At 44.8% G+C, this 19,408-nt stretch overlaps 1 protein-coding gene across 2 annotated transcripts in view; it reads right to left on the bottom strand.

Moving 5' to 3' along the window:
* The window catches only part of TMCO3 (transmembrane and coiled-coil domains 3), a 73,403-nt gene that overhangs the window by 40,196 nt on the left and 13,799 nt on the right, over positions 1-19,408 (bottom strand). For both annotated transcript variants that reach the window (XM_084639924.1, XM_084639925.1), the window contains exon 3: positions 241-420. In XM_084639924.1, coding sequence (XP_084496050.1) covers positions 241-420 — 180 coding nt within the window. The remainder of the gene's footprint in view (positions 1-240; positions 421-19,408) is intronic.

Here is a 19,408-nt window from a genome sequence, read left to right as displayed (position 1 = left end):
AGATGACAGAGTACCTGCTTCCTGGCAAGCAGTCATAATAGCTCTAAACAAACAATTTCTTCTGTGGGAATCAAGGGACAGGAAAGATATGTAATAAGGTCAAATATTTTAAAGTTGTCACTAAAATTACCACCACCATTTATTACATCTGACATAAAAGTAGCATCAATGCAATGCTTAGTTCGATCTAAAAATGAAAGTATATGAATTAAAAAGCAGAACGATTTCTACATCACTTACTGATTTGTTGTCATCAAAGGCATGTTCTTCTATTTCCTCTTCCAGCCTATCGGCCGCTTTCCTAACATCTTCAAGAATTTCATCTAGCATGGACAGGCTTTTATTTTGATGCTGCATGTTCTTAAGGGCTTCAACCTGATGTTTTTCTGCTGCTAAAAGTTCAACATATTCTGTTTCCTCCTGTTGGATTTTACAGCAAATACGAATGAAGTTTTTATTTGATCTTTGAACAGGACAACATTCCACCTTATTAACATTTATTTATACTATTTTTGAAACAAACCATTTTACAAGAATTAGAACTTCATAGCAAATTTTATGCAAATAATTCTACTGAGACTTCACAGTTATTTTTCTACCTTTTATTTATTACTTGAGAAAACTCATCTTACAGGTGGATTCCTCTGTTCTTTTATAACATTTAAAAGCAGTTGGAAAGCTGAGGACCAGGAAGTATCACAGAGGGGACACCCTAATATATCTTCTAGAGAGTTTCTTAATTCCAAAGCCAAGTACAATTGAAAAATATATATTTTAGCAAGGAAATTAGAGCATAGTGAACTAAAAAGTATGACTTCACTAGCTATTACTAAGCAAACAAATATAATGGAAAATATGCTCAAAGTTTTATAAACCTCTATATAAAATCAGGATTTTTTTTTTTAAAGGCCACAATTGTGCAACCATAAACAGAAAAAACATGAACATGTCAAGTGAACTCAGAAAAGGGAAGGTGAGATTTATAAGCATGCTTTCCAACAACAGAAATTAGCAGGTAAGAAAATATTTCTTTTTCAAAGATGCATCCGCTAACCCTTACAAATGGGATGTAGATAATCAGAAAAAGTGTTTACACTGAGAAAAAGCATTCTAAATAGAGAACAAGATGAAACAAAAAGGTAAGCCTGTGTTTGGTTTGGCTGTGACCTAGAGATCGCTTTGGTAAATAAAGCTTCAGATACCAGAGATCTAATTCGTAGCACGTGGAAAAAGTAGAGATCAACAATCAAGTAGCTGTGTTGCATAAAATGGTTGAGGTTCCTGCTCACTCTGTATAAAAAGACACTGCTGCATTATATGTCCTGATGTCAGAAGGCAATTAAATGCCTGATTTCTTGTGCACCTTTCCAAGTCAATGTCTTATGCTTTTAGTCTGAAGTGTTTTGGTCCCTGCACTTCAGATGTAAGGAAGAACAAAGTGCTGACATCTGGTGATTCAGTACATTACAAATATACTGTTATGGCTTCACTATCAAATTTTAGCTGTTTCTCCTCCTCTGGAATTTCAGGTGCAGAAAGATTTCAGAGTAGCAGCCGTGTTAGTCTGTATTCGCAAAAAGAAAAGAAGTACTTGTGGCACCTTAGGGACTAACCAATTTATTTGAGCATAAGCTTTCGTGAGCTATAGCTCAAGTGAGCTGTAGCTCACGAAAGCTTATGCTCAAACAAATTGGTTAGTCCCTAAGGTGCCACAAGTACTTCTTTTCTAGGTGCAGAAAGGATAGCAGAACAATGGAAGGTGCAATATTATCTATTGACAATGTACCAGCTCAAATAGGCTACTGGTCAAGGTTACAACTACTAAGATTGCAACCTTTAACTAGTAAGTAGTTACTGAAGCAAGAGATTCATAGAATGCTCTGTCAACAGGGTGGAGTGATTTAAATCAAGGCTATTTAAATCATGATTTAAACCACCAACTGGAAAGCCTTGAATTAAATAATTGATTTTAAATCAACTTTTCTATTTGTACTTGTTCTTTTCTAAAGAAAGGTGCATTCTCATTGGCTGACAACCATTAAAACACCTTAATTTACAACTAGAGTCTTTGTACCAAATCTAGTGCATCTTTTTGCTACCTAGGAGGGTATGTTATAACTATATCTGTTTTATTTAAGCAATTACATAATAAGAATATGAAAATATTAAGCTAACTGTACATTTTAGTATGTTAGAAAATGGTGAATGATATATTGCTTATTAACTAATTAACTTTCTCATGATTTGTGTCAAGGTGCCTTAGGATCATAGAATATCAGGGTTGGAAGGGACCTCAGGAGGTCATCTAGTCCAACCCCCTGCTCAAAAGCAGGACCAATCCCCAATTAAATCATCCCAGCCAGGGCTTTGTCAAGCCTGACCTTAAAAACTTCTAAGGAAGGAGATTCCACCACCTCCCTAGGCAACGCATTCCAGTGTTTCACCACCCTCCTAGTGAAAAAGTTTTTCCTAATATCCAACCTAAATCTCCCCCACTGCAACTTGAGACCATTACTCCTTGTCCTGTCCTCTTCCACCACTGAGAATAGTCTAGAACCATCCTCTCTGGAACTACCTCTCAGGTAGCTGAAAGCAGCTATCAAATCCCCCCTCATTCTTCTCTTCTGCAGACTAAACAATCCCAGTTCCCTCAGCCTCTCCTCATAAGTCATGTGTTCCAGACCCCTAATCATTTTTGTTGCCCTTTGCTGGACTCTTTCCAATTTATCCACATCCTTCTTGTAGTGTGGGGCCCAAAACTGGACACAGTACTCCAGATGAGCCTCACCAATCTAAGGATGGTAACTGGAATTTAATTAAAAACACAAAACCGTATATCCAATTTATTTTTATTAAACAAAACAACTTTAAATGTTTTGGATAAATCTCTTATCACAACATGCATCACATTTACAACTAAATGATTTATTAAAACAGCAGGATTAACAATAGCCAGTGAATTAATATTTCAAGTCAGCCTTGGGAAAAATTTCAAATATGCCTAAGTGAAAATGACTGAAGCTTAAGTTCCTACTCACCTAAGTCTATTCAAAATGAGAGTCTCCTAAAATTACTTAGGCTGACCTATTGTTCCAGATTTATAAAGCTTGACTTCAAACGCTAGATGTTTTCCCCGATTCTTCATATAGAAAAGCAGCCTTTAACTCAATGTTTTTGATAAAGGCTCATGGAACCAGCATATTTATTTTAAAATTAATGTTTTAAAACATTTTAATAAGTTTAGGCCTTAACATATTTTGTATTAAGTTTTCTTTTTAAAAATAAACCTGTTTAAAATGAAATCTGAATTTATTATAATTTAAATAAAATTAAAAAAAAATCTGATTTTTTCCAAAAGAATTGTTGATTTTAAATCCACTCTCTCGGTCAGAGCACAAAACATTACCATGAGTTTCTTTGGAATAGGGAAGAGAATGAAGGTGGTAGAGAGAAACATTTTTAAAAGACTGAGATGCATTAACTTAGTGAGAGCATGTAAGAATTTGGAAAATAGAATGTGATGCCAGGCTTCTGCTTTTGTTTGGATCCAAAACACTAGTAACAGCCACTATCTGGACCTTAATGGATCTAACACCAACACCAAGCATAAGAAATTGTATTGCATGTAGCAGAAGACATGAGCAGTTTTCTTTTATAAATGACATTGTTCTCCCTTTACACAGAGAACAAGTCCATCCCATTTAGTGACAAATCATGAATAGCTTCTTTGATGTTAATGTTGTGACAACAATCTGTTCAGAACAACCCTGTCACTTCAGATTACCCCTTTAAAACTCTTTCCAGTCACAGACTCCAGGTTGTGACGAAAACCCTGGCCTTGGTGTACAGATTTGTTTATTGTCATGTTTAGAATTGCCAGAACCCACAGTCTCACTGGCACGATGAAAATTACCCTTTGCCAGACAGATCTTTGACAATGTTCCTAGAATAAGTGGTGTTGGGGGAAAAATTAACAGCAAATGTGGCCAGGCCAAATGTCAATAGCTTTAGCTTTTCTATCTAGTCCCCTGGTAAAGACTATTTGCACTTTCATACTTTTCTGGGAGGCTGTATGCTTCCCAACCCTTTATAGCTCTCTGCTAGAAAGCACTGTTTGAAGGGTAAAAACGTCTCCCAGCAGCTCTGGATCTGATGCACAGACACTCTCCTTGTACTGTGAGAGAAATATAGGATGCCTTTAGAATCCTGGTGGTTTTTCCTTACAAGAGGAGCAATTCATGCCAGCTCCTCCCCTAGGTCAGGACTGTGACAGGTTCGGCCACAGAGACCCCCTTGGGACTGTCACCTGATGCGTTGAGACTACCGCTGAGCCCTTTTTCCCTGCCAGCTTTGGTCTTCAGAATCCTGCCTTGTTGAGCCAGACACACTAGCCTGCTGCAAACACAGACTCAGGTCTGAACCATGTCCCCCAAAGCTGCAAACTTAACTGAGAATGTCTTAGCAAGTGTTCCTGTCTCTAGCACCCAGACACCCAGCTCCCAATGGGATCCAAACCCCAGATAAATCAGTTTTAAACTGTATAAAGCTTACACAGGGTTAACTCAAATTGTCCGCCCTCTATAACACTGATAGAGAGCTATGCACAGCTGTTTGCTCCCCCAGATATTAGTCACTAACTCTGGTTCAATAATAAGCAAAAGTGATTTTATTAAATATAAAAGTAGGATTTAAGTGGTTCCAAGTAATAACACACAGAACAAAGTAAGTTACCAAACAAAATAAAACAAAACCATGCAAGTCTTAGCCTAATACATTAAGAAACTGATTACAGATAAAATCTCACCCTCAGAGATGTTCCAGTAAGCTTCTTTCACAGACTGGACTCCTTCCTAATCTGGGCCCAATCCTTTTTCCTGGTACAGTTCTTATTTGCTCCAGCTCAGGTGGTAACTAGGGGATTTCTCATGACTCGAATCCCCTTTGTTCTGTTCCACCCCCTTTTATAGCTTTGGCACAAGGTGGGAATCCTTTGTCTCTCTGTGCGTTCCCTCCCCTCCTTATAAATGGAAAAGCACCAGGTTAAAGATGGAGTCCAGTAACAGGTGACATGGTCACATGTCCTGCGAGCCCCGGCTCCTTTCCTCCAGGACTGGCCTGCATGTGTGCAGTGGAGGCTTGCAAGTAAACAGAACCATTTACCACCAATTATCCTTCTTGATGGGAGCCATCAAGATTCCAAGCCACCATTAATGGCCCACACTTTGCATAGTTACAATTGGAGTTCAGAGTAACACTTTATATTTCTAGCTTCTGATACATTCATACGAACAGGATGAACACGCTCAGTACATGATGAGCTTTGTAATGATTCTTTACAAGAGACCTTTTGCATAAAGCATATTCCATTTACATTATATTTACACTCAAGCATATTTCAATAAACATATGGAGTGCAACATCACAAGGACAAAACTGTAGAAAAAACAAGTTAGAGATCAACTGTGGTAAAGTAAATAAGGCTATAAACTGAAAACAGATTAGCTACATCTGAACAGTAACACAAAAGATCTCTGATCACTTGAAGGACAGTTGGAGGCAGAACTTCTGTAATATTTATCCAGAGAGTCCTTTACTATTCCACCCTTGCCAGAGCTTTGCAAATGCCCCAATCCTGCAATGGAGTAGAAGGAGCCATCTGCAAGGAATGGCAGGTGGGTCCATGAAAACAGGGCTGGCCCACACCATTTTGGCACCTGAGGCGGGGAGCTCAAATGATGCCCCCATGACTTGACTTGCTTGGGCCAAAACTTTGAAACGTCTCAATTCTGCCTTCTTCCTGTTCTACTCCTCTCATGGTACTGCTCTGCTACCTACCCCAATAAAGGAGAACAACTTAAAATGCCTTGTTCAAAAATTAAGTAACATTTAACTTTCAAACGCCTGAACAGTAAATGTAACTTTTCTTGTCTGCATACTAAACACTGGCATTTTTATCTGTTTGAATAATCAAAGTGGTCCTTTCCATGCCTTCTTGCTTGCAAAGATTTGAACTGCTTCCTGAAGGTCCCCAGTCTGGGCCAGCTCATGATCTATGGAGATGGTTGCAGGCCAACCAGCCTCTCCTGTGTCATTATGGAGCATAGATGTGTTTTGATTAACTTCAGCTTGGAGAAGCTGCGTTCTCCACTGGCAATTGTTACAAGAAATGTTAGAAGTATGCGCAGAGCGACAAAAGCATTTGGAAAGAGGGTGGTCATCTTCTTTGTGCACATATATTCCAGAAAAGCCTTTGGAGTTGATCCTGCTGAAATGTATCTTGAAAGGGCTTTCAGTTCATCACCTAAATCACTCGCATCAATATCGCGCATGTCATCATGTGTCAACGCTGTCTCTAGTGCCTTGCTGGTGTAGGTCTTCTTCAGGTATAGCGAGGAGTTTTGGAATATCATACAACATCCCAAATACACTACTGTGTTCCTTGAGCTGCATGAAATGTTGTGCCTTACAGTCAGTTGGAGAATCTAGCACCTGGTTAAAGAATTCAACTTTGAATTGTTGTTTGGAGTCTCTTATGGGATTATCTCGTGCCGCGTAATCAAAATGCCTCCTTCTTCAGTTACTCTTATATTCTTGAATGGGTAGGAAAATAGCTTCAGTGTGAAGTTCCTCTGCCAACTTCTGTGCCCTCTTCAGAAAGTTTTGAAATCCCTCTTTTGACCGGTAAGACCGTAGGTATGACTTCGCTTTGCCCAGTTGTTCCGTTGCTCCAGATATATCAAGGTCAACACCTTGGATTCTCTTGCTTACAACATTTATTTCAAACAGTATGTCATGCCACAATACTAAGCTACACAGAAATCTGAAGTTATATATGTTTCTGGTGATTCTATTTCCCTTTGCCACTGTTCTCCCACAAACAGTTCCTGTCATTGCCATTATGGAGGATAATGCTAATTATGGCATCATCTATCTTCCCAATTTGGTGTTTGATAGGCTTTATCGCCTCCACTTGACTTTCCTGTCGTGTGGCACTCAGTGGTTTCAGTGTCAGAGAGGATGTTCCCAGATGTTTCTTCAAAATTTGCCATCGACGAGTTGATGCAGAGAAAAATACATAGACGCTTTGAATTACATTAAAAAATTCAGCAGCCTCACTGGAAGCTGATGCTGCATCACTGACCACCAAGTTCAAAGAATGAGAACTGCATGGGACAAAAAAGCTCGACTGTTAAACTCTCGGATCCGTGTCTGCACTCCTCTGTTCTTTCCTCTAATGTGGCACCATTATCGTAGCCCTGACCTCTCATGTCAGCTATCGCAATTCCCGTACCTTCCAGCTTTTTAAGAAGCACATTTGTCATACCAGCTCCTGTAGTATCATCAATGTTAATAAATTCTAGGAAATGCTCTCTGACAGTCACCATTGCAGGGACATTTTCACTAGGTTCTGTTGTTGTTACAGAACGCACCATTAAAGTCATTTGTTCCGTATGGCTGATGTGAGGTGTGCAGTCCAGAATAAAGTAATATCTTGCTGACTTCAGATCTGCCACAATCTTCTGTTTGACTTTTGTTGCCAGTAACTGTATGAGCTCATTTTGAATTGTTTTTCCAAGGTAGTGGTGTGTGTACATTTCTTGGGTAGGGACTCTTTTTAGATGCTCCTGGTGTACACCATCAAACTCAGCCATCAGCTCCACAATTGTAAGGAAGTGTCCATTGTTTGGCACATACAGCTGATCTGAAGTGCCACGCAGTGCTAGGTTTTGGGTAGCAAGCATTCTCACAATGGCAATGAGCCTTTTCAGAACATTTTGCCAGTAAAGAGACTCTGATGCAATCTTCTTTTGATGATCATCATCTATGGTGGCCTTTAACCTTAGTCTCATCTCAAGCTCTTTCCACCTATGGAATGCTCTCTGGTGATTTGCTGCCTTCTCATGGCATGTCAGATTTCTAGCCAAATTTTTCCAGTCCTTTGTTCCTGTAGAACCCAATGTGGCTGGAACATTAGACTGGAAGAGTCTGCAACAAAAACAGTAGGCAGCATTTTGAGTTTTTGAGTACATAAGCCATGGCCTCTCCACTTTGTCACCATTGGGGATTTCACGCCAGTAATGTGTTGGATGGAAACTTCTATTTTCATTGTCTTTGGGGAACATGAAGTTTTTCACTTGCTGTGGTCCATGCAGTACAAGGAAGTCCCCCAGGCTACTGCTCAAGTGGGTCCACAGTCCTGAATCATCTAGACTTAAGGAACTAAACTCAGCAGCAGCTGTTTCTTGTGCCTCCACCACACTCTTCTCTGATCTACATGCAAATTCCTGAAGAAAAGTGGTTACATCCATTTGAGATGGAGATATGGATGCTGCAGTAGCTGCCAGGTCACCTGCACTCTGACTAACTAGAAGATCAGGCATTTCCTCACCACCCACTGGGGCCGGAAGGCTCACCATAAACATTTGTGTCTATGTATCTCAGGAGAGCTCCTTCCTGCTTAGATAGAAAAACTTCCTTTGCTTTCTTTCTTTTTCTGAATGCTGCTCCAGAGTGATGTTTTCTTCTTTCACTCATGACTGCTGTTCTGTGCCAGCTATAGTGGCTCTCACTCAGTTGAAGGGGACAAATAAGCAGGCTGGTAGCAGGGCCTGAGTAAGGGAAGATATCAGCGACTTAAGGGCCTAACTGGCTCCTACTACTTCAGTTGGCTGCCTGTTCTCCTCAGGTGGGTTCAGGGAAGCAGCAGGAAACAGGAAGCTCCCTGAGAAGCTGGTGTTAATCAGTCCAGGCACCAGGGGTGCTAGAGAGGTACATAAGAGGCTCCTCCTCCTCTCTCTCCCTGCAGCTCCTGCTGCTTTCTGTTATTCTCTCACCTTTTCTCCTTCCTCCAGCACAGCACTCCACCATCTCTGTGCATCTAGAGCAGAGAGAATACATATGCACCAGCAGTAGACAATTTTCTACACTCTGGGTCCTAGTGGTGCCCCCGAACAGTCTGGCACCTGAGGTGGCTGCCTCAGGTCACCTCATGGTAAGGCCAGCCCTGCATGAAAAGCAAGTGCTGCTTCAAAGCTGCTGCTCTGACCAGACCTAGTCAAAAGCATAGGACAGTACACACTGCACGGTGCCTCACATTGGCTAGAATGAGACACCAGACCACAAAATGGCAGAATCTGCACCAGTATTATCTGCACTTGAAAAATTTACACCACCTACTAGCCACAGGACTGAACACCTAGAGATAGATATGCAAAATGAGGATGTAAGGTCTGAGGCATTTTTCTGAAGTCATATTAGGAGAGGAGCAGCCATAAGCCGAGAAGCACAAAGTCACATCCTCACATTCCTTCCAAATTAGAACGATAAAATCATAGAATATTAGGGTTAGAAGAGACCTCAGGAGATCTAGTCCAATGCCCTGCTCAAAGCAGGACTAACACTCACTAAATCATCCCAGCCAGGGCTTTGTCAAGCTGGGCCTTAAAAACCTCTAAGGATGGAGATTCCACCACCTCCCTAGGTAACCCATTCCAGTGCTTCACCACCCTCCTAGTGAAACAGTGTTTCCAAATATCCAACCTAGACCTCCCCCACTGTAACTTGAGACCATTGCTCCTTGTTCTGTCATCTGCCACCACTGAGAACAGCTGAGCTCCATCCTCTTTGGAACCTCCCTTCAGGTAGTTGAAGGCTGCTATCAAATCATAGAATATCAGGATTGGAAGGGACCTCAGGAGGTCATCTAGTCCAACCCCCTGCTCAAAGCAGGACCAATCCCCAATTAAATCATCCCAGCCAGGGCTTTGTCAAGCCTGACCTTAAAAACTTCTAAGGAAGGAGATTCTACCACCTCCCTAGGTAACGCATTCCAGTGTTTCACCACCCTCCTAGTGAAAAAGTTTTTCCTAATATCCAACCTAAATCTCCCCCACTGCAACTTGAGACCATTACTCCTTGTCCTGTCCTCTTCCACCACTGAGAATAGTCTAGAACCATCCTCTCTGGAACTACCTCTCAGGTAGTTGAAAGCAGCTATCAAATCCCCCCTCATTCTTCTCTTCTGCAGACTAAACAATCCCAGTTCCCTCAGCCTCTCCTCATAAATCATGTGTTCCAGACCCCTAATCATTTTTGTTGCCCTTCGCTGGACTCTCTCCAATTTGTCCACATCCCTTCTGTAGTGGGGGACCAAAACTGGACACAATACTCCAGGTGTGGCCTCACCAGTGCCAAATAGAGAAGAATAATCACTTCCCTTAATCTGCTGGCAATGCTCCTACTAATACAGCCCAATATACCGTTGGCCTTCTTGGCAATGAGGGCACACTGCTGACTCTCATCCAGCTTCTCGTACACTGTAATCCCCAGGTCCTTTTCTGCAGAACTGCTGCTTAGCCAGTTGGTCCCCAACCTGTAGCGGTGCATGGGATTCTTTCTTCCTAAATGCAGGACTCTGCATTTGTCCTTGTTGAACCTCATCAGATTTCTTTTGGCCAATCCTCCAATTTGTCTAGATCACTCTGGACCCTATCCCTACCCTCCAGTGTATCTACCTCCCCCCCAAGCTTGGTGTCATCTGCGAACTTGCGGAAGGTGCAATTAATCCCATCATCCAGATCATTGATAAAGATGTTGAACAAAACTGGCCCCAGGACCGACCCCTGGGGCATTCTGCTTGATACCAGCTGCCAACTAGACATTGAGCCATTGAGCACTACCCATTGAGCCTGACAATCTAGCCAGCTTTCTATCCACCTTATAGTCCATTCATCCAATCCATAATTCCTAACTTGCTGGCAAGAATACTGTGGGAGACCGTATCAAAAGCTTTGCTAAAGTCAAGATATCTCTCATCCACCGCTTCCCCATATCCACAGAGCCAGTCATCTCATCATAGAAGGCAATCAGGTTAGTCAGGCATGATTTGCCCTTGGTGAATCCATGTTGACTATTCCTGATCACCTTCCTCTCCTCCAAGTGCTTCAAAATGGATTCCTTGAGGACCTGCTCCACGATTCTGGTGGGGACTGAAGTGAGGCTGACCAGTCTGTAGCTTCCTGGATTCTCTTTCTTCCCTTTTTTTAAAATATGGGCACTATTTTTGCCTTTTTCCAATTGTCCAGGACCTCCGCCAAACGCCATGAATTTTCAAAGATAATGGCTGATGTGATTGCAGAGCCACTTGCCAACTCCCTCAGCACCCTTGGATGCATTAGATCTGGACCCATTGAGTTGTGCACGTCCAGCTTCTCTAAATAGCCCTTAACCTGTTCTTTCACCACTGAGGGCTGCTCACCTCCTCCCCATCCTGTGTTGCCCAGTGCAGCAGACTGGGAGCTGACCTTGTCTGGGAAGACTGAGGCAAAAAAAGCATTGAGTACTTCAGCTTTTTCCACATCATCTGTCACTATGTTGCCTCCCGCATTCAGTAAGGGTCCCACACTTTCCCTGACCTTTTCCTTGTTGCTAACATGCCTGTAGAAACGCTTCTTGTTACCCTTCACATGCCTTGCTAGCTGCAACTCCAATTGTGCCTTGGCCTTCCTGATTACACCCATGCATGCTCTAGCAATATTTTTATACTCCTCCCTAGTCAGCTGTGCTAATTTCCACTTCTTTTTGAGTTTAAGCTCAACGAACATTTCACCGTTAAGCCAAGCTGGTCGCCTGCCATATTTGCTATTCTTTCTGCACTTCTGGATGGTTTGTTCCTGTGCCCTCAAGAAGGCTTCTTTAAAATACAGCCAGCTCTCCTGGACTCCTTGCCCCCTCATATTAGCTTCCCAGGGTATCCTGCCCATCAGTTCCCAAAGGGAGTCTAAGTCTGCTTTTCTGAAGTCCAGGGTCCATATTGTGCTAATCTCCTTTCTTCCTTTTGTGAGGATCCTGAACTCAACAAATCTCATGGTCACTGCTGCCTAGGTTGTCACCCACTTCTACTTCCCCTAACAATTCTTCCCTGTTTGTAAGCAGCAGGTCAAGAGGAACACTGCCTCTAGTCGGTTGCTCCAGGACTTGTACCAGGAAGTTGTCCCCAACACTCTCCAAATACTTCCTGGATTATCAAAACAATGTAATATTGGGCTGTTAAGAAGGACCCCTCCTAACAGTACCAACCATCATCAGATAAGCAAGGAATCTCTTAAAATGTTTAAAGAAAACTTTGTTTGATAGCATTCTAATCTGGCAAAGAATCACTTAACAACAGTGGTGGGTGTGAAATCTCTACTTCTTTATTGTTTTGCTTTTATGGTCCCCACTTCTCTATTGTTTATCTGTATGGTTTCTGTCTGGTTCTTTGATTGTTTCTGTCTGTTGCATAATTAATTTTACAAGATTTAAATAAACTGAAGTGGTGGGGTATGATTGGGTAAAGAATTATTTCACAATATGTTAGGATTGGTCAAAGAATTCTTTTGTAATATCTTAGTAAACTGATTTGTTAAGGTATAGCTAAGCAGGACTCAAGTTTCACTACATAAACAGGCTGAAGAAAGAGACCAGCTTGGAAGGAAAAAGAAAGGAAAAGGGAAGGAGGAGGAAAGACCTAAAAGAAGAAGATCTCACCCCACCCCTCCACCAAGAGGCAGCCTAAAATCAGAGCTGCTAAGAATCCTTTGCACAACCACTTTGACATGCAGCAACCAGAACTGAGATGAGATGGACCTTGCCGGGCCAACAGGGAAGGTCTGCCTACATGATCAGGATTGGTGAGCATAGCACTTTATGCTTAGCATGTGTATTTTGCTTGGTAATTGTTAATAAATAGATTATAAGGCTATTACTGCGTAAGGCTCTTTCACTGATAAAAAGATCCTGCAAACCCATAGACAGGGCCATTCCAAGCTATTCTGGGGCCCTACACAGCTCCCCCGAACGGGGGAGGAGAAGGAGAAGACCTCTGGGGGGAAGTGGGGAGAGACGGACTGGCCCCAGGCCTCCGCTGGGGGAGGGGGCGGGGCTGGCTTGGGGGGCAGGGGGGGAACCGCCCCCCAGCACTCAGCGGCAGTGCGGCAGGGGCTGGGTTGCTGTACTTCCTGCCGCCAGTGAGTGTGGGCCCAGCCCTGCTGCAGTCCTCAGGGGCGGGGCTGGGGCACGGGCAGAGCAGGGGCAGGAAGAGGTGGGGCTAAGGCGGAGCAGGGGCAGGGGCCGTGGGAAGAGGCATGGCAGGGGCTGGAGCAGCATGCAGCTGCACAGGGCACCAGAAAATTTGGTGCCCCAAATTTCCTGGTGACCTACGCAGCTGCGTACGGGTAGGGACGGCTCTGCCCACAGAAGAGTATGCCCTGAGCCTAGGAAGTAGGTAAGGGTGTGTGCCTTTTGCCTAGAGCCCTACGAACTGAGAAAGGGTAGGGGTGCCTAAATCAACTGGGGTACTCCTTGAGCCTTAGGAACTGGGTAAAGGTGAGTGCCCTAGAGTGTGTGTGTAACAAGAATGGGACCCATAGGTGCCAACTTTTCCTGGCACCAGTGGGTGCTCAACCCCTCCCACCCCGACGCCACTCCCACCCCGCCCCCATTCCAACCCCTTCCCCAAAGTCCCCACCCCCTCTCTGACCCTATTGGACTCCTTCCCCAAATACCCGCCCTGGCCCTGCCTCTTCCCCAAGCATGCCGCATTCCCCCTCCTCCCCCCCAGTGCTTTCGCAGTGACAAGCGCTGGGAGCTAGGGGGAGAAGAGGAGCCATGGCGCACTCAGGGGAGGAGGTAGAGGCGGAGCGGAGACAGAGGTGAGCTGGGTCGCGGGGGGCAGGGAGCTGCCAGTGGGCGCAGAGCACCCACCAATTTTTCCCCATGGGTGCTCCAGCCCCGGAGCACCCACGGACTTGGAACCTATGATGGGACCCATCAGCAAGATTTAAGGGCAATCCCCTGCTGAGAACCCACCCTCTGCTGTTAGGGAAAGGGGAGAGTGGTAGAATTACTATTAGTATATGTCCCTGGACCCTGCTTGGCAGCTTTATCTTTTGTATCAGCATCTGGCTAGTAGGTGCCTGGTAAAACTGAAGTTACTGAAAGATAGAAGGACCTTTCAGTCACTTCTCTGTCCTCCATAGTTTTCTGCTGTAAGAAAGAGTCAAAGGCAGAAGAATGGAAGACATAAGAAGCCTCCAGTACTGCACCCTGTCCCAGCCTTCTCTTTTGGCTCGCCTCTGTGAATAACAAACTTTTTTTCAATTAACAACAATATGAAACTGACATGACACTCAGGAGCTAGAAGCTATATGCTTCAGCCTACTAAGAGTAAGAGGTGAAGACAGTAGGCCACAGACACCCAGAAGTTTGGCTTTTGCAGCTAACATCCCACTGGGAAAGTGAAAAAGTGCTTTCTAGAACAAATCAATATTAACCAAGGAATTCACACATTTAATACAAATAAACTAGAACAAAACCGGAATAATGTGCAAACAAGTAACCTTAAACCTACCTCATGTAAACTTTGCTCTCTTTTCAACCACCATTTTCCAGAGTCATCTCTCATTATTCTGCTTTATAAAAGATTGTTAAATCACCATACTAATATTTTACAAATATAAGAAAAGGGAGGGTTTAAAATAATCTACTTGTCCCAAGTGAGTAGTAAGCTTGACATGACACACAAGGGGAACACCTTCCACTTCAGCAGAATCTAAGCTTTCTTAAAAACAAAAAAAACACGCTTCTAGATTTGATAGTTCTAAAGAATCTTCAAAATGTGACTAAAATGTAATATAATGCAGTGATTTATTCCCAAGCCTGCAGACAGATCTCTCCAGTACCTCTTTAGCTACTAGTACCTTTGCCAAGCAGCAGGAGAGTGAAATGTGTAAGATTCTTATTAGCTTCACAGTTGCTATTTAAAACTAGATCCGAAGGGAAAACTGATGTTTTAGTTTGTTGACAGTTCCAAATAACTTTAAAAAAATCTTTTAGAGTCAGATGAAAGGTGTCATTTTAACTGAGCTTTTTAAAAAAAAAAAAAAAAAAAATTTTAGGGTTTTTTGTAATTAAACTTGAGACAATTTCTAGATAAAAAGTCATTTTGAATCAAAAAATAAAAAGTTTAATTTTTAAAATGTCAGAGAAACATTTTGATTTTTCATTTTTTTAAAAAACTAGAACAGTTCACGAAATGGTTTGGTTGATGTGAATGTGCATTTTTTCACCTAAAGATGTTTTGTACAGCAGTGAAATTGTCAAAAATCATGTTAATTTCATAACGATTACCACAGCTTCAGAAAGCTATATGCTGCAGAGGCCATCTCCTGCACTTCCATTAAGCACTGGCATAGAGACATGCTAAGGGCTTGGTTGGAGAACACTGTGTTCAAGGTACTCTCTGCCAAACTTTCCATACCCCTCATTCTTCGTGTTTAGAGAACAGACTCTCTCCGAGTGTCTCAGCTTGCATCCTACCCTGTGTTCACATCACCCCTTGCACCTCCTTCTTGGATACCTCAGTCTCTTGCATCATCTATGCCAGTGGTCCTCAACCTTTTTGGGCTCAGGGCCTATTTATAAATGTTTATTGCCTGTTGTGAGCCATCAAATAGTCTGGGGATAGAGGCCCTGGGGCAGAGCTATAACTAGGCATTTTAGCGCCCAGGGCAAGCAAGCATATTTGCACCTCCTACTAGAGGTGATGATAGGGGATGGGGGGGGGGGTACACGGGGTCATGTGCTCACCCCACCCCCAGGTTTTTTGGTTGTGACCCCCCGCAACCCAGTCAGGCTGGGTGGCCCGCTAAGGTGAGTCGGGGATGGAGGTTGTGATGCAGGCAAACCAGCTTAGATTAAAGGCAATAGGCAGTTCACCTGTCTGTGAACCTCAGAAGAACGTCAAGAGGTATTGTAACGTGCAAAGCAACTCACTCATAACATCTGTAAAAATATTGTAAAATTTGATCTGTTAATTTTGGCAATATCCTGTTGCTTATTTGTTATTAAGCATGCCCTATAGTGAATAACCCTAGATCATAAGAAATACTAATGTTATTGTATCCACTTGGCTATGAACCTATTGGTTGCTAAGGTTATTGTATCCACTTGTTCGACTAGAACAAAGCCACACTGTGTTTACATGGCACAGGTAAACTTAGTGTAAGTGTAAACTTACACTAAGTTTACCTGTGATTGTTGTCTGTATACTTAATTAATCCTGGAGCAATATTGTGTGTTAGTGATTAGTTGTGAATTCATTTGATGCGTAAAACTGCATGAAAGCTAAATGTTTTTGGCTATCACATTGTTCCCGTTTATCTATATCCATTTGTCTAAAGTTGCTCAGCAAGGAGGAACATTGTTGAGCACACAACACCTATGCTTTGAAGTCAAAGGGAAATCTAGGGACACATGCTGTGCTAAAAACACTTCACAGGCTATATTCTACTATAAATACTGGATGCTGGGAATGATCCTGACATCTTTGATCTTTTTGGATGCTGTCTGGTAGCTTTCTAGATACAGACAGAGTTCCGCAAATCCGCTTTGGAAAAACCCTGAGAGAATTTGTGAAAAGACCCTATGAGACTGGCAGATTGCTACATCACTGCTTTTATTTTGAACCTAAAACCCCTAATTCACCTGAAATGTATTTTATTTGCTTTAAACTTGCTATGACTCTCATTGCTTTTTCCCAACTAATAAATCTTTAGTTTTAGTTTATTGAAGGATTGGCTACGGCAGAGGTCGGCAACCTATGGCATGCGTGCCAAAGGTGGCACGCGAGCCAATTTTTAATGGCACACTGCTGTCTGCCAGGGACAGCAGCTTACAATTAAAAATCCTGCCCGCCCCCTCCCACCACTCTCTCCTTGCAGGGAAGGCAAGCTCCCGCCCTCAGCGTGCTGGGTTCTTGCCCCTCCTCCCCCCTGCGGCCAATCAGCTGACGGCCCTTGCTATGGAGGGGAGAGGGAAAAGCAGAGCCGCGGTGCTCTCTGCTCCGGGGACGTTGGGGAAAAGGGTGGAATTGGTATATCCCCTCCAGCCCCCAGCCTTGAGCCGCTCAGGGCAGGGGGCTGGGAGCACCCCCACCACCCCAGCCCTCTGCCCTGACCCCTGCACCCCCACACACCCTAGCCCCGTGCCCTGACCCCTGCACCCCACACATCCCCACCCTGAGCACCATATGGGAGCTCCTGCACACACACACACGCACACCCCCAGCCCTCTGCCCTGATCCCTGCACACCCCAGCCCCGTGCCCTGATCCCTGCACACCCCAGCCCCCCAAACCCAGCCCTGACTCCGGCACCCCCCACACATACCCAGCCCCCCATCCTGACTCCTGCCCCCCTACAGCCCCCCCACAGCCTGTGCCCTGACTCTTGCACCCCCACATCCCTACCCCCACCCTGAACATCAAACGGGAGCTCCTGCACGCACACACACACACACAATCCCACCTGCACCCCTCGCACCAAATGGGAGCTGCCCAGGTAAGTGCTCTACACCCAAACCTCGTGCCCCAACCATGAGCCCCCTCCCTCATTCTAGCTCCTGGCCAGACCCTGCATCCCAATCCCCAGCCTGCTCCTTCACCCCCAGCCCTGTTCTCAGTGCACTCCCACCCTCAGCTCAGTGCAGAGAGAGGAAGAGAATGGGCCAGAACCAGGGAGAAAGTAGGTACCTACTCTGTATGGACAGGGCCAGGACCCCAGACCGGCAGCGGGCTGAGCGGGACCGGCAGCTGGGACCCTGGATGGCAGGAGCCGGCGGACGGAACCCCAGACTGGCAGCGAGCTGACTTGCTCAGGGGTCCTGGCCACCGGCCCCGCTCAGCCTGCTGCAGGCCCTGGGTTCTGGCTGCCGGCCCCTTGCCAGCCAGGGTCCCAGCCACAGACCCCGCTCAGCCCGCTGCCGGCCTAGGTGAACAGAAACCCAGGCCAGCAGTGAACTTAGCGTGCCAGCGGTGTAAGATCAGCATTTTAATTTAATTTTAAAGGAAGCTTCTTAAACATTTTGAAAACCTTGTTTACATACAATAGTTTAGTTATAGAATATACAGACTTATAGACAGAGACCTTCTAAAAAGCGTTAAAATTTAGTATTGGCACGCAAAACCTTAAATTAAAGTGAATAAATGAAGACTCGGCACACCACTTCTAAAAGGCTTCCGACCCCCGGGCTGCAGCATTGCCTTTGGTGAGATCTAGAGCATATTCTAACCTGGGGAAAGTGACTGGCCTTTTGGGGCTGGAAGTAACCAAATGTGGCTCCACAGTAAAACTAATATAGTGATCCCGGAGGACTATACCACCAATCTGGGGTGTCTGCCCTGATTTCTGACAGTCAGACCTGAGTTTGGCACTCTTAGCAGTGAGCCACTCCAGACACCAACACATAGGTGATGCTCCCTTTCCAAGCCTTGGCCCCACCGAGCCCCACCACACACCCTGGATGGCTGCCCCGCTCTGGTTGCAGTCCTGCCCTAGAGTGGTTTCAGTCGGATCCTGTTGAGTTCTGCCTGACACACCCCACAGTACTGGCTCCTGCAGCTCCTGTGCTGTGGGGCTGACTGGACTTGGCTCTTTGCTCTGGGTATTGCAACCTCCAGGGTTGCAGCACTGCTCAGGTTTGGCCCTGCCACCCTCAACTGGACCAAAATTTGTGAGAGTGAAGTTGTGACCTGGCTCACAGGGTTGTTTTCCTTGCCCCCTCTCCAACCATTATTGTAGAAAATATAATCAGAAATGTTCTGATGTTTACAAGATAGGAGGGAAGAAAATGGGAGTGAGTTGTCATGGAAGGGAGCAGACGAGAGGAAGAGTATCTAGTTCACAAGAGAATTAGATAAATTCACGGAAACTAGGTCAATCAATGGTGGGCAAACTACAGCCCAGGGGCCACATGCAGCCCTTCAGAAGTTTTAACCTGGCCCTTGAGCTCTAGCCGGGGAGCGGGATTCGGGGCTTGCCCCGCTCCATGAGTGCCGTGGCCAGGAACTGCGGCCAATGGGAGCTGCAGGGGCGGTGCCTGCGAACAGGGCAGCGTGCAGAGCCACCTGGCCCTGCCTCCGCATAGCAGCTGGAAGAGGGATATGCTGCTGCTTTTGGGAGCTGCTTGAGGTAAGTGCCCCCCTCCCACACCCTGACCCCTTGCCCCAACCCTGATCCTCCTCCCATCCTCCGAACCCCCCTGCTCCAGCCCGGAACCCCCTCCTGCACCCTGAACTCATTTCTGGCCCCACCTCAGAGCCTGCACCCCCAGCCAGAGCCCTCATCCCGTCCTGCACTCCAACCCCCAATTTCATGAGCATTCATGGCCCTCCATATAATTTCCATACCCAGATGTGGCCCTCAGGCCAAAAAAAGTTTGCCCACCCTAGCCTCTATTTGCCAGAAGCTGGGAATGAGCGACAGAGAATGGATCACTTGATGATTACCTGTTTTGTTCATTCCCTCTGAGACACCTGGCATTGCCCACTGTTGGAAGACAGGATACTGGGCTAGATGGACCTTTGGTCTGAC

Source organism: Lepidochelys olivacea, assembly GCF_965140295.1.
Source record: "Lepidochelys olivacea isolate rLepOli2 genome assembly, chromosome: 1".
Lineage (NCBI taxonomy): Eukaryota > Metazoa > Chordata > Testudines > Cheloniidae > Lepidochelys > Lepidochelys olivacea.
Note: the sequence above shows the minus strand (reverse complement) of the source record. Positions and strands in the feature narration are given on the sequence as shown.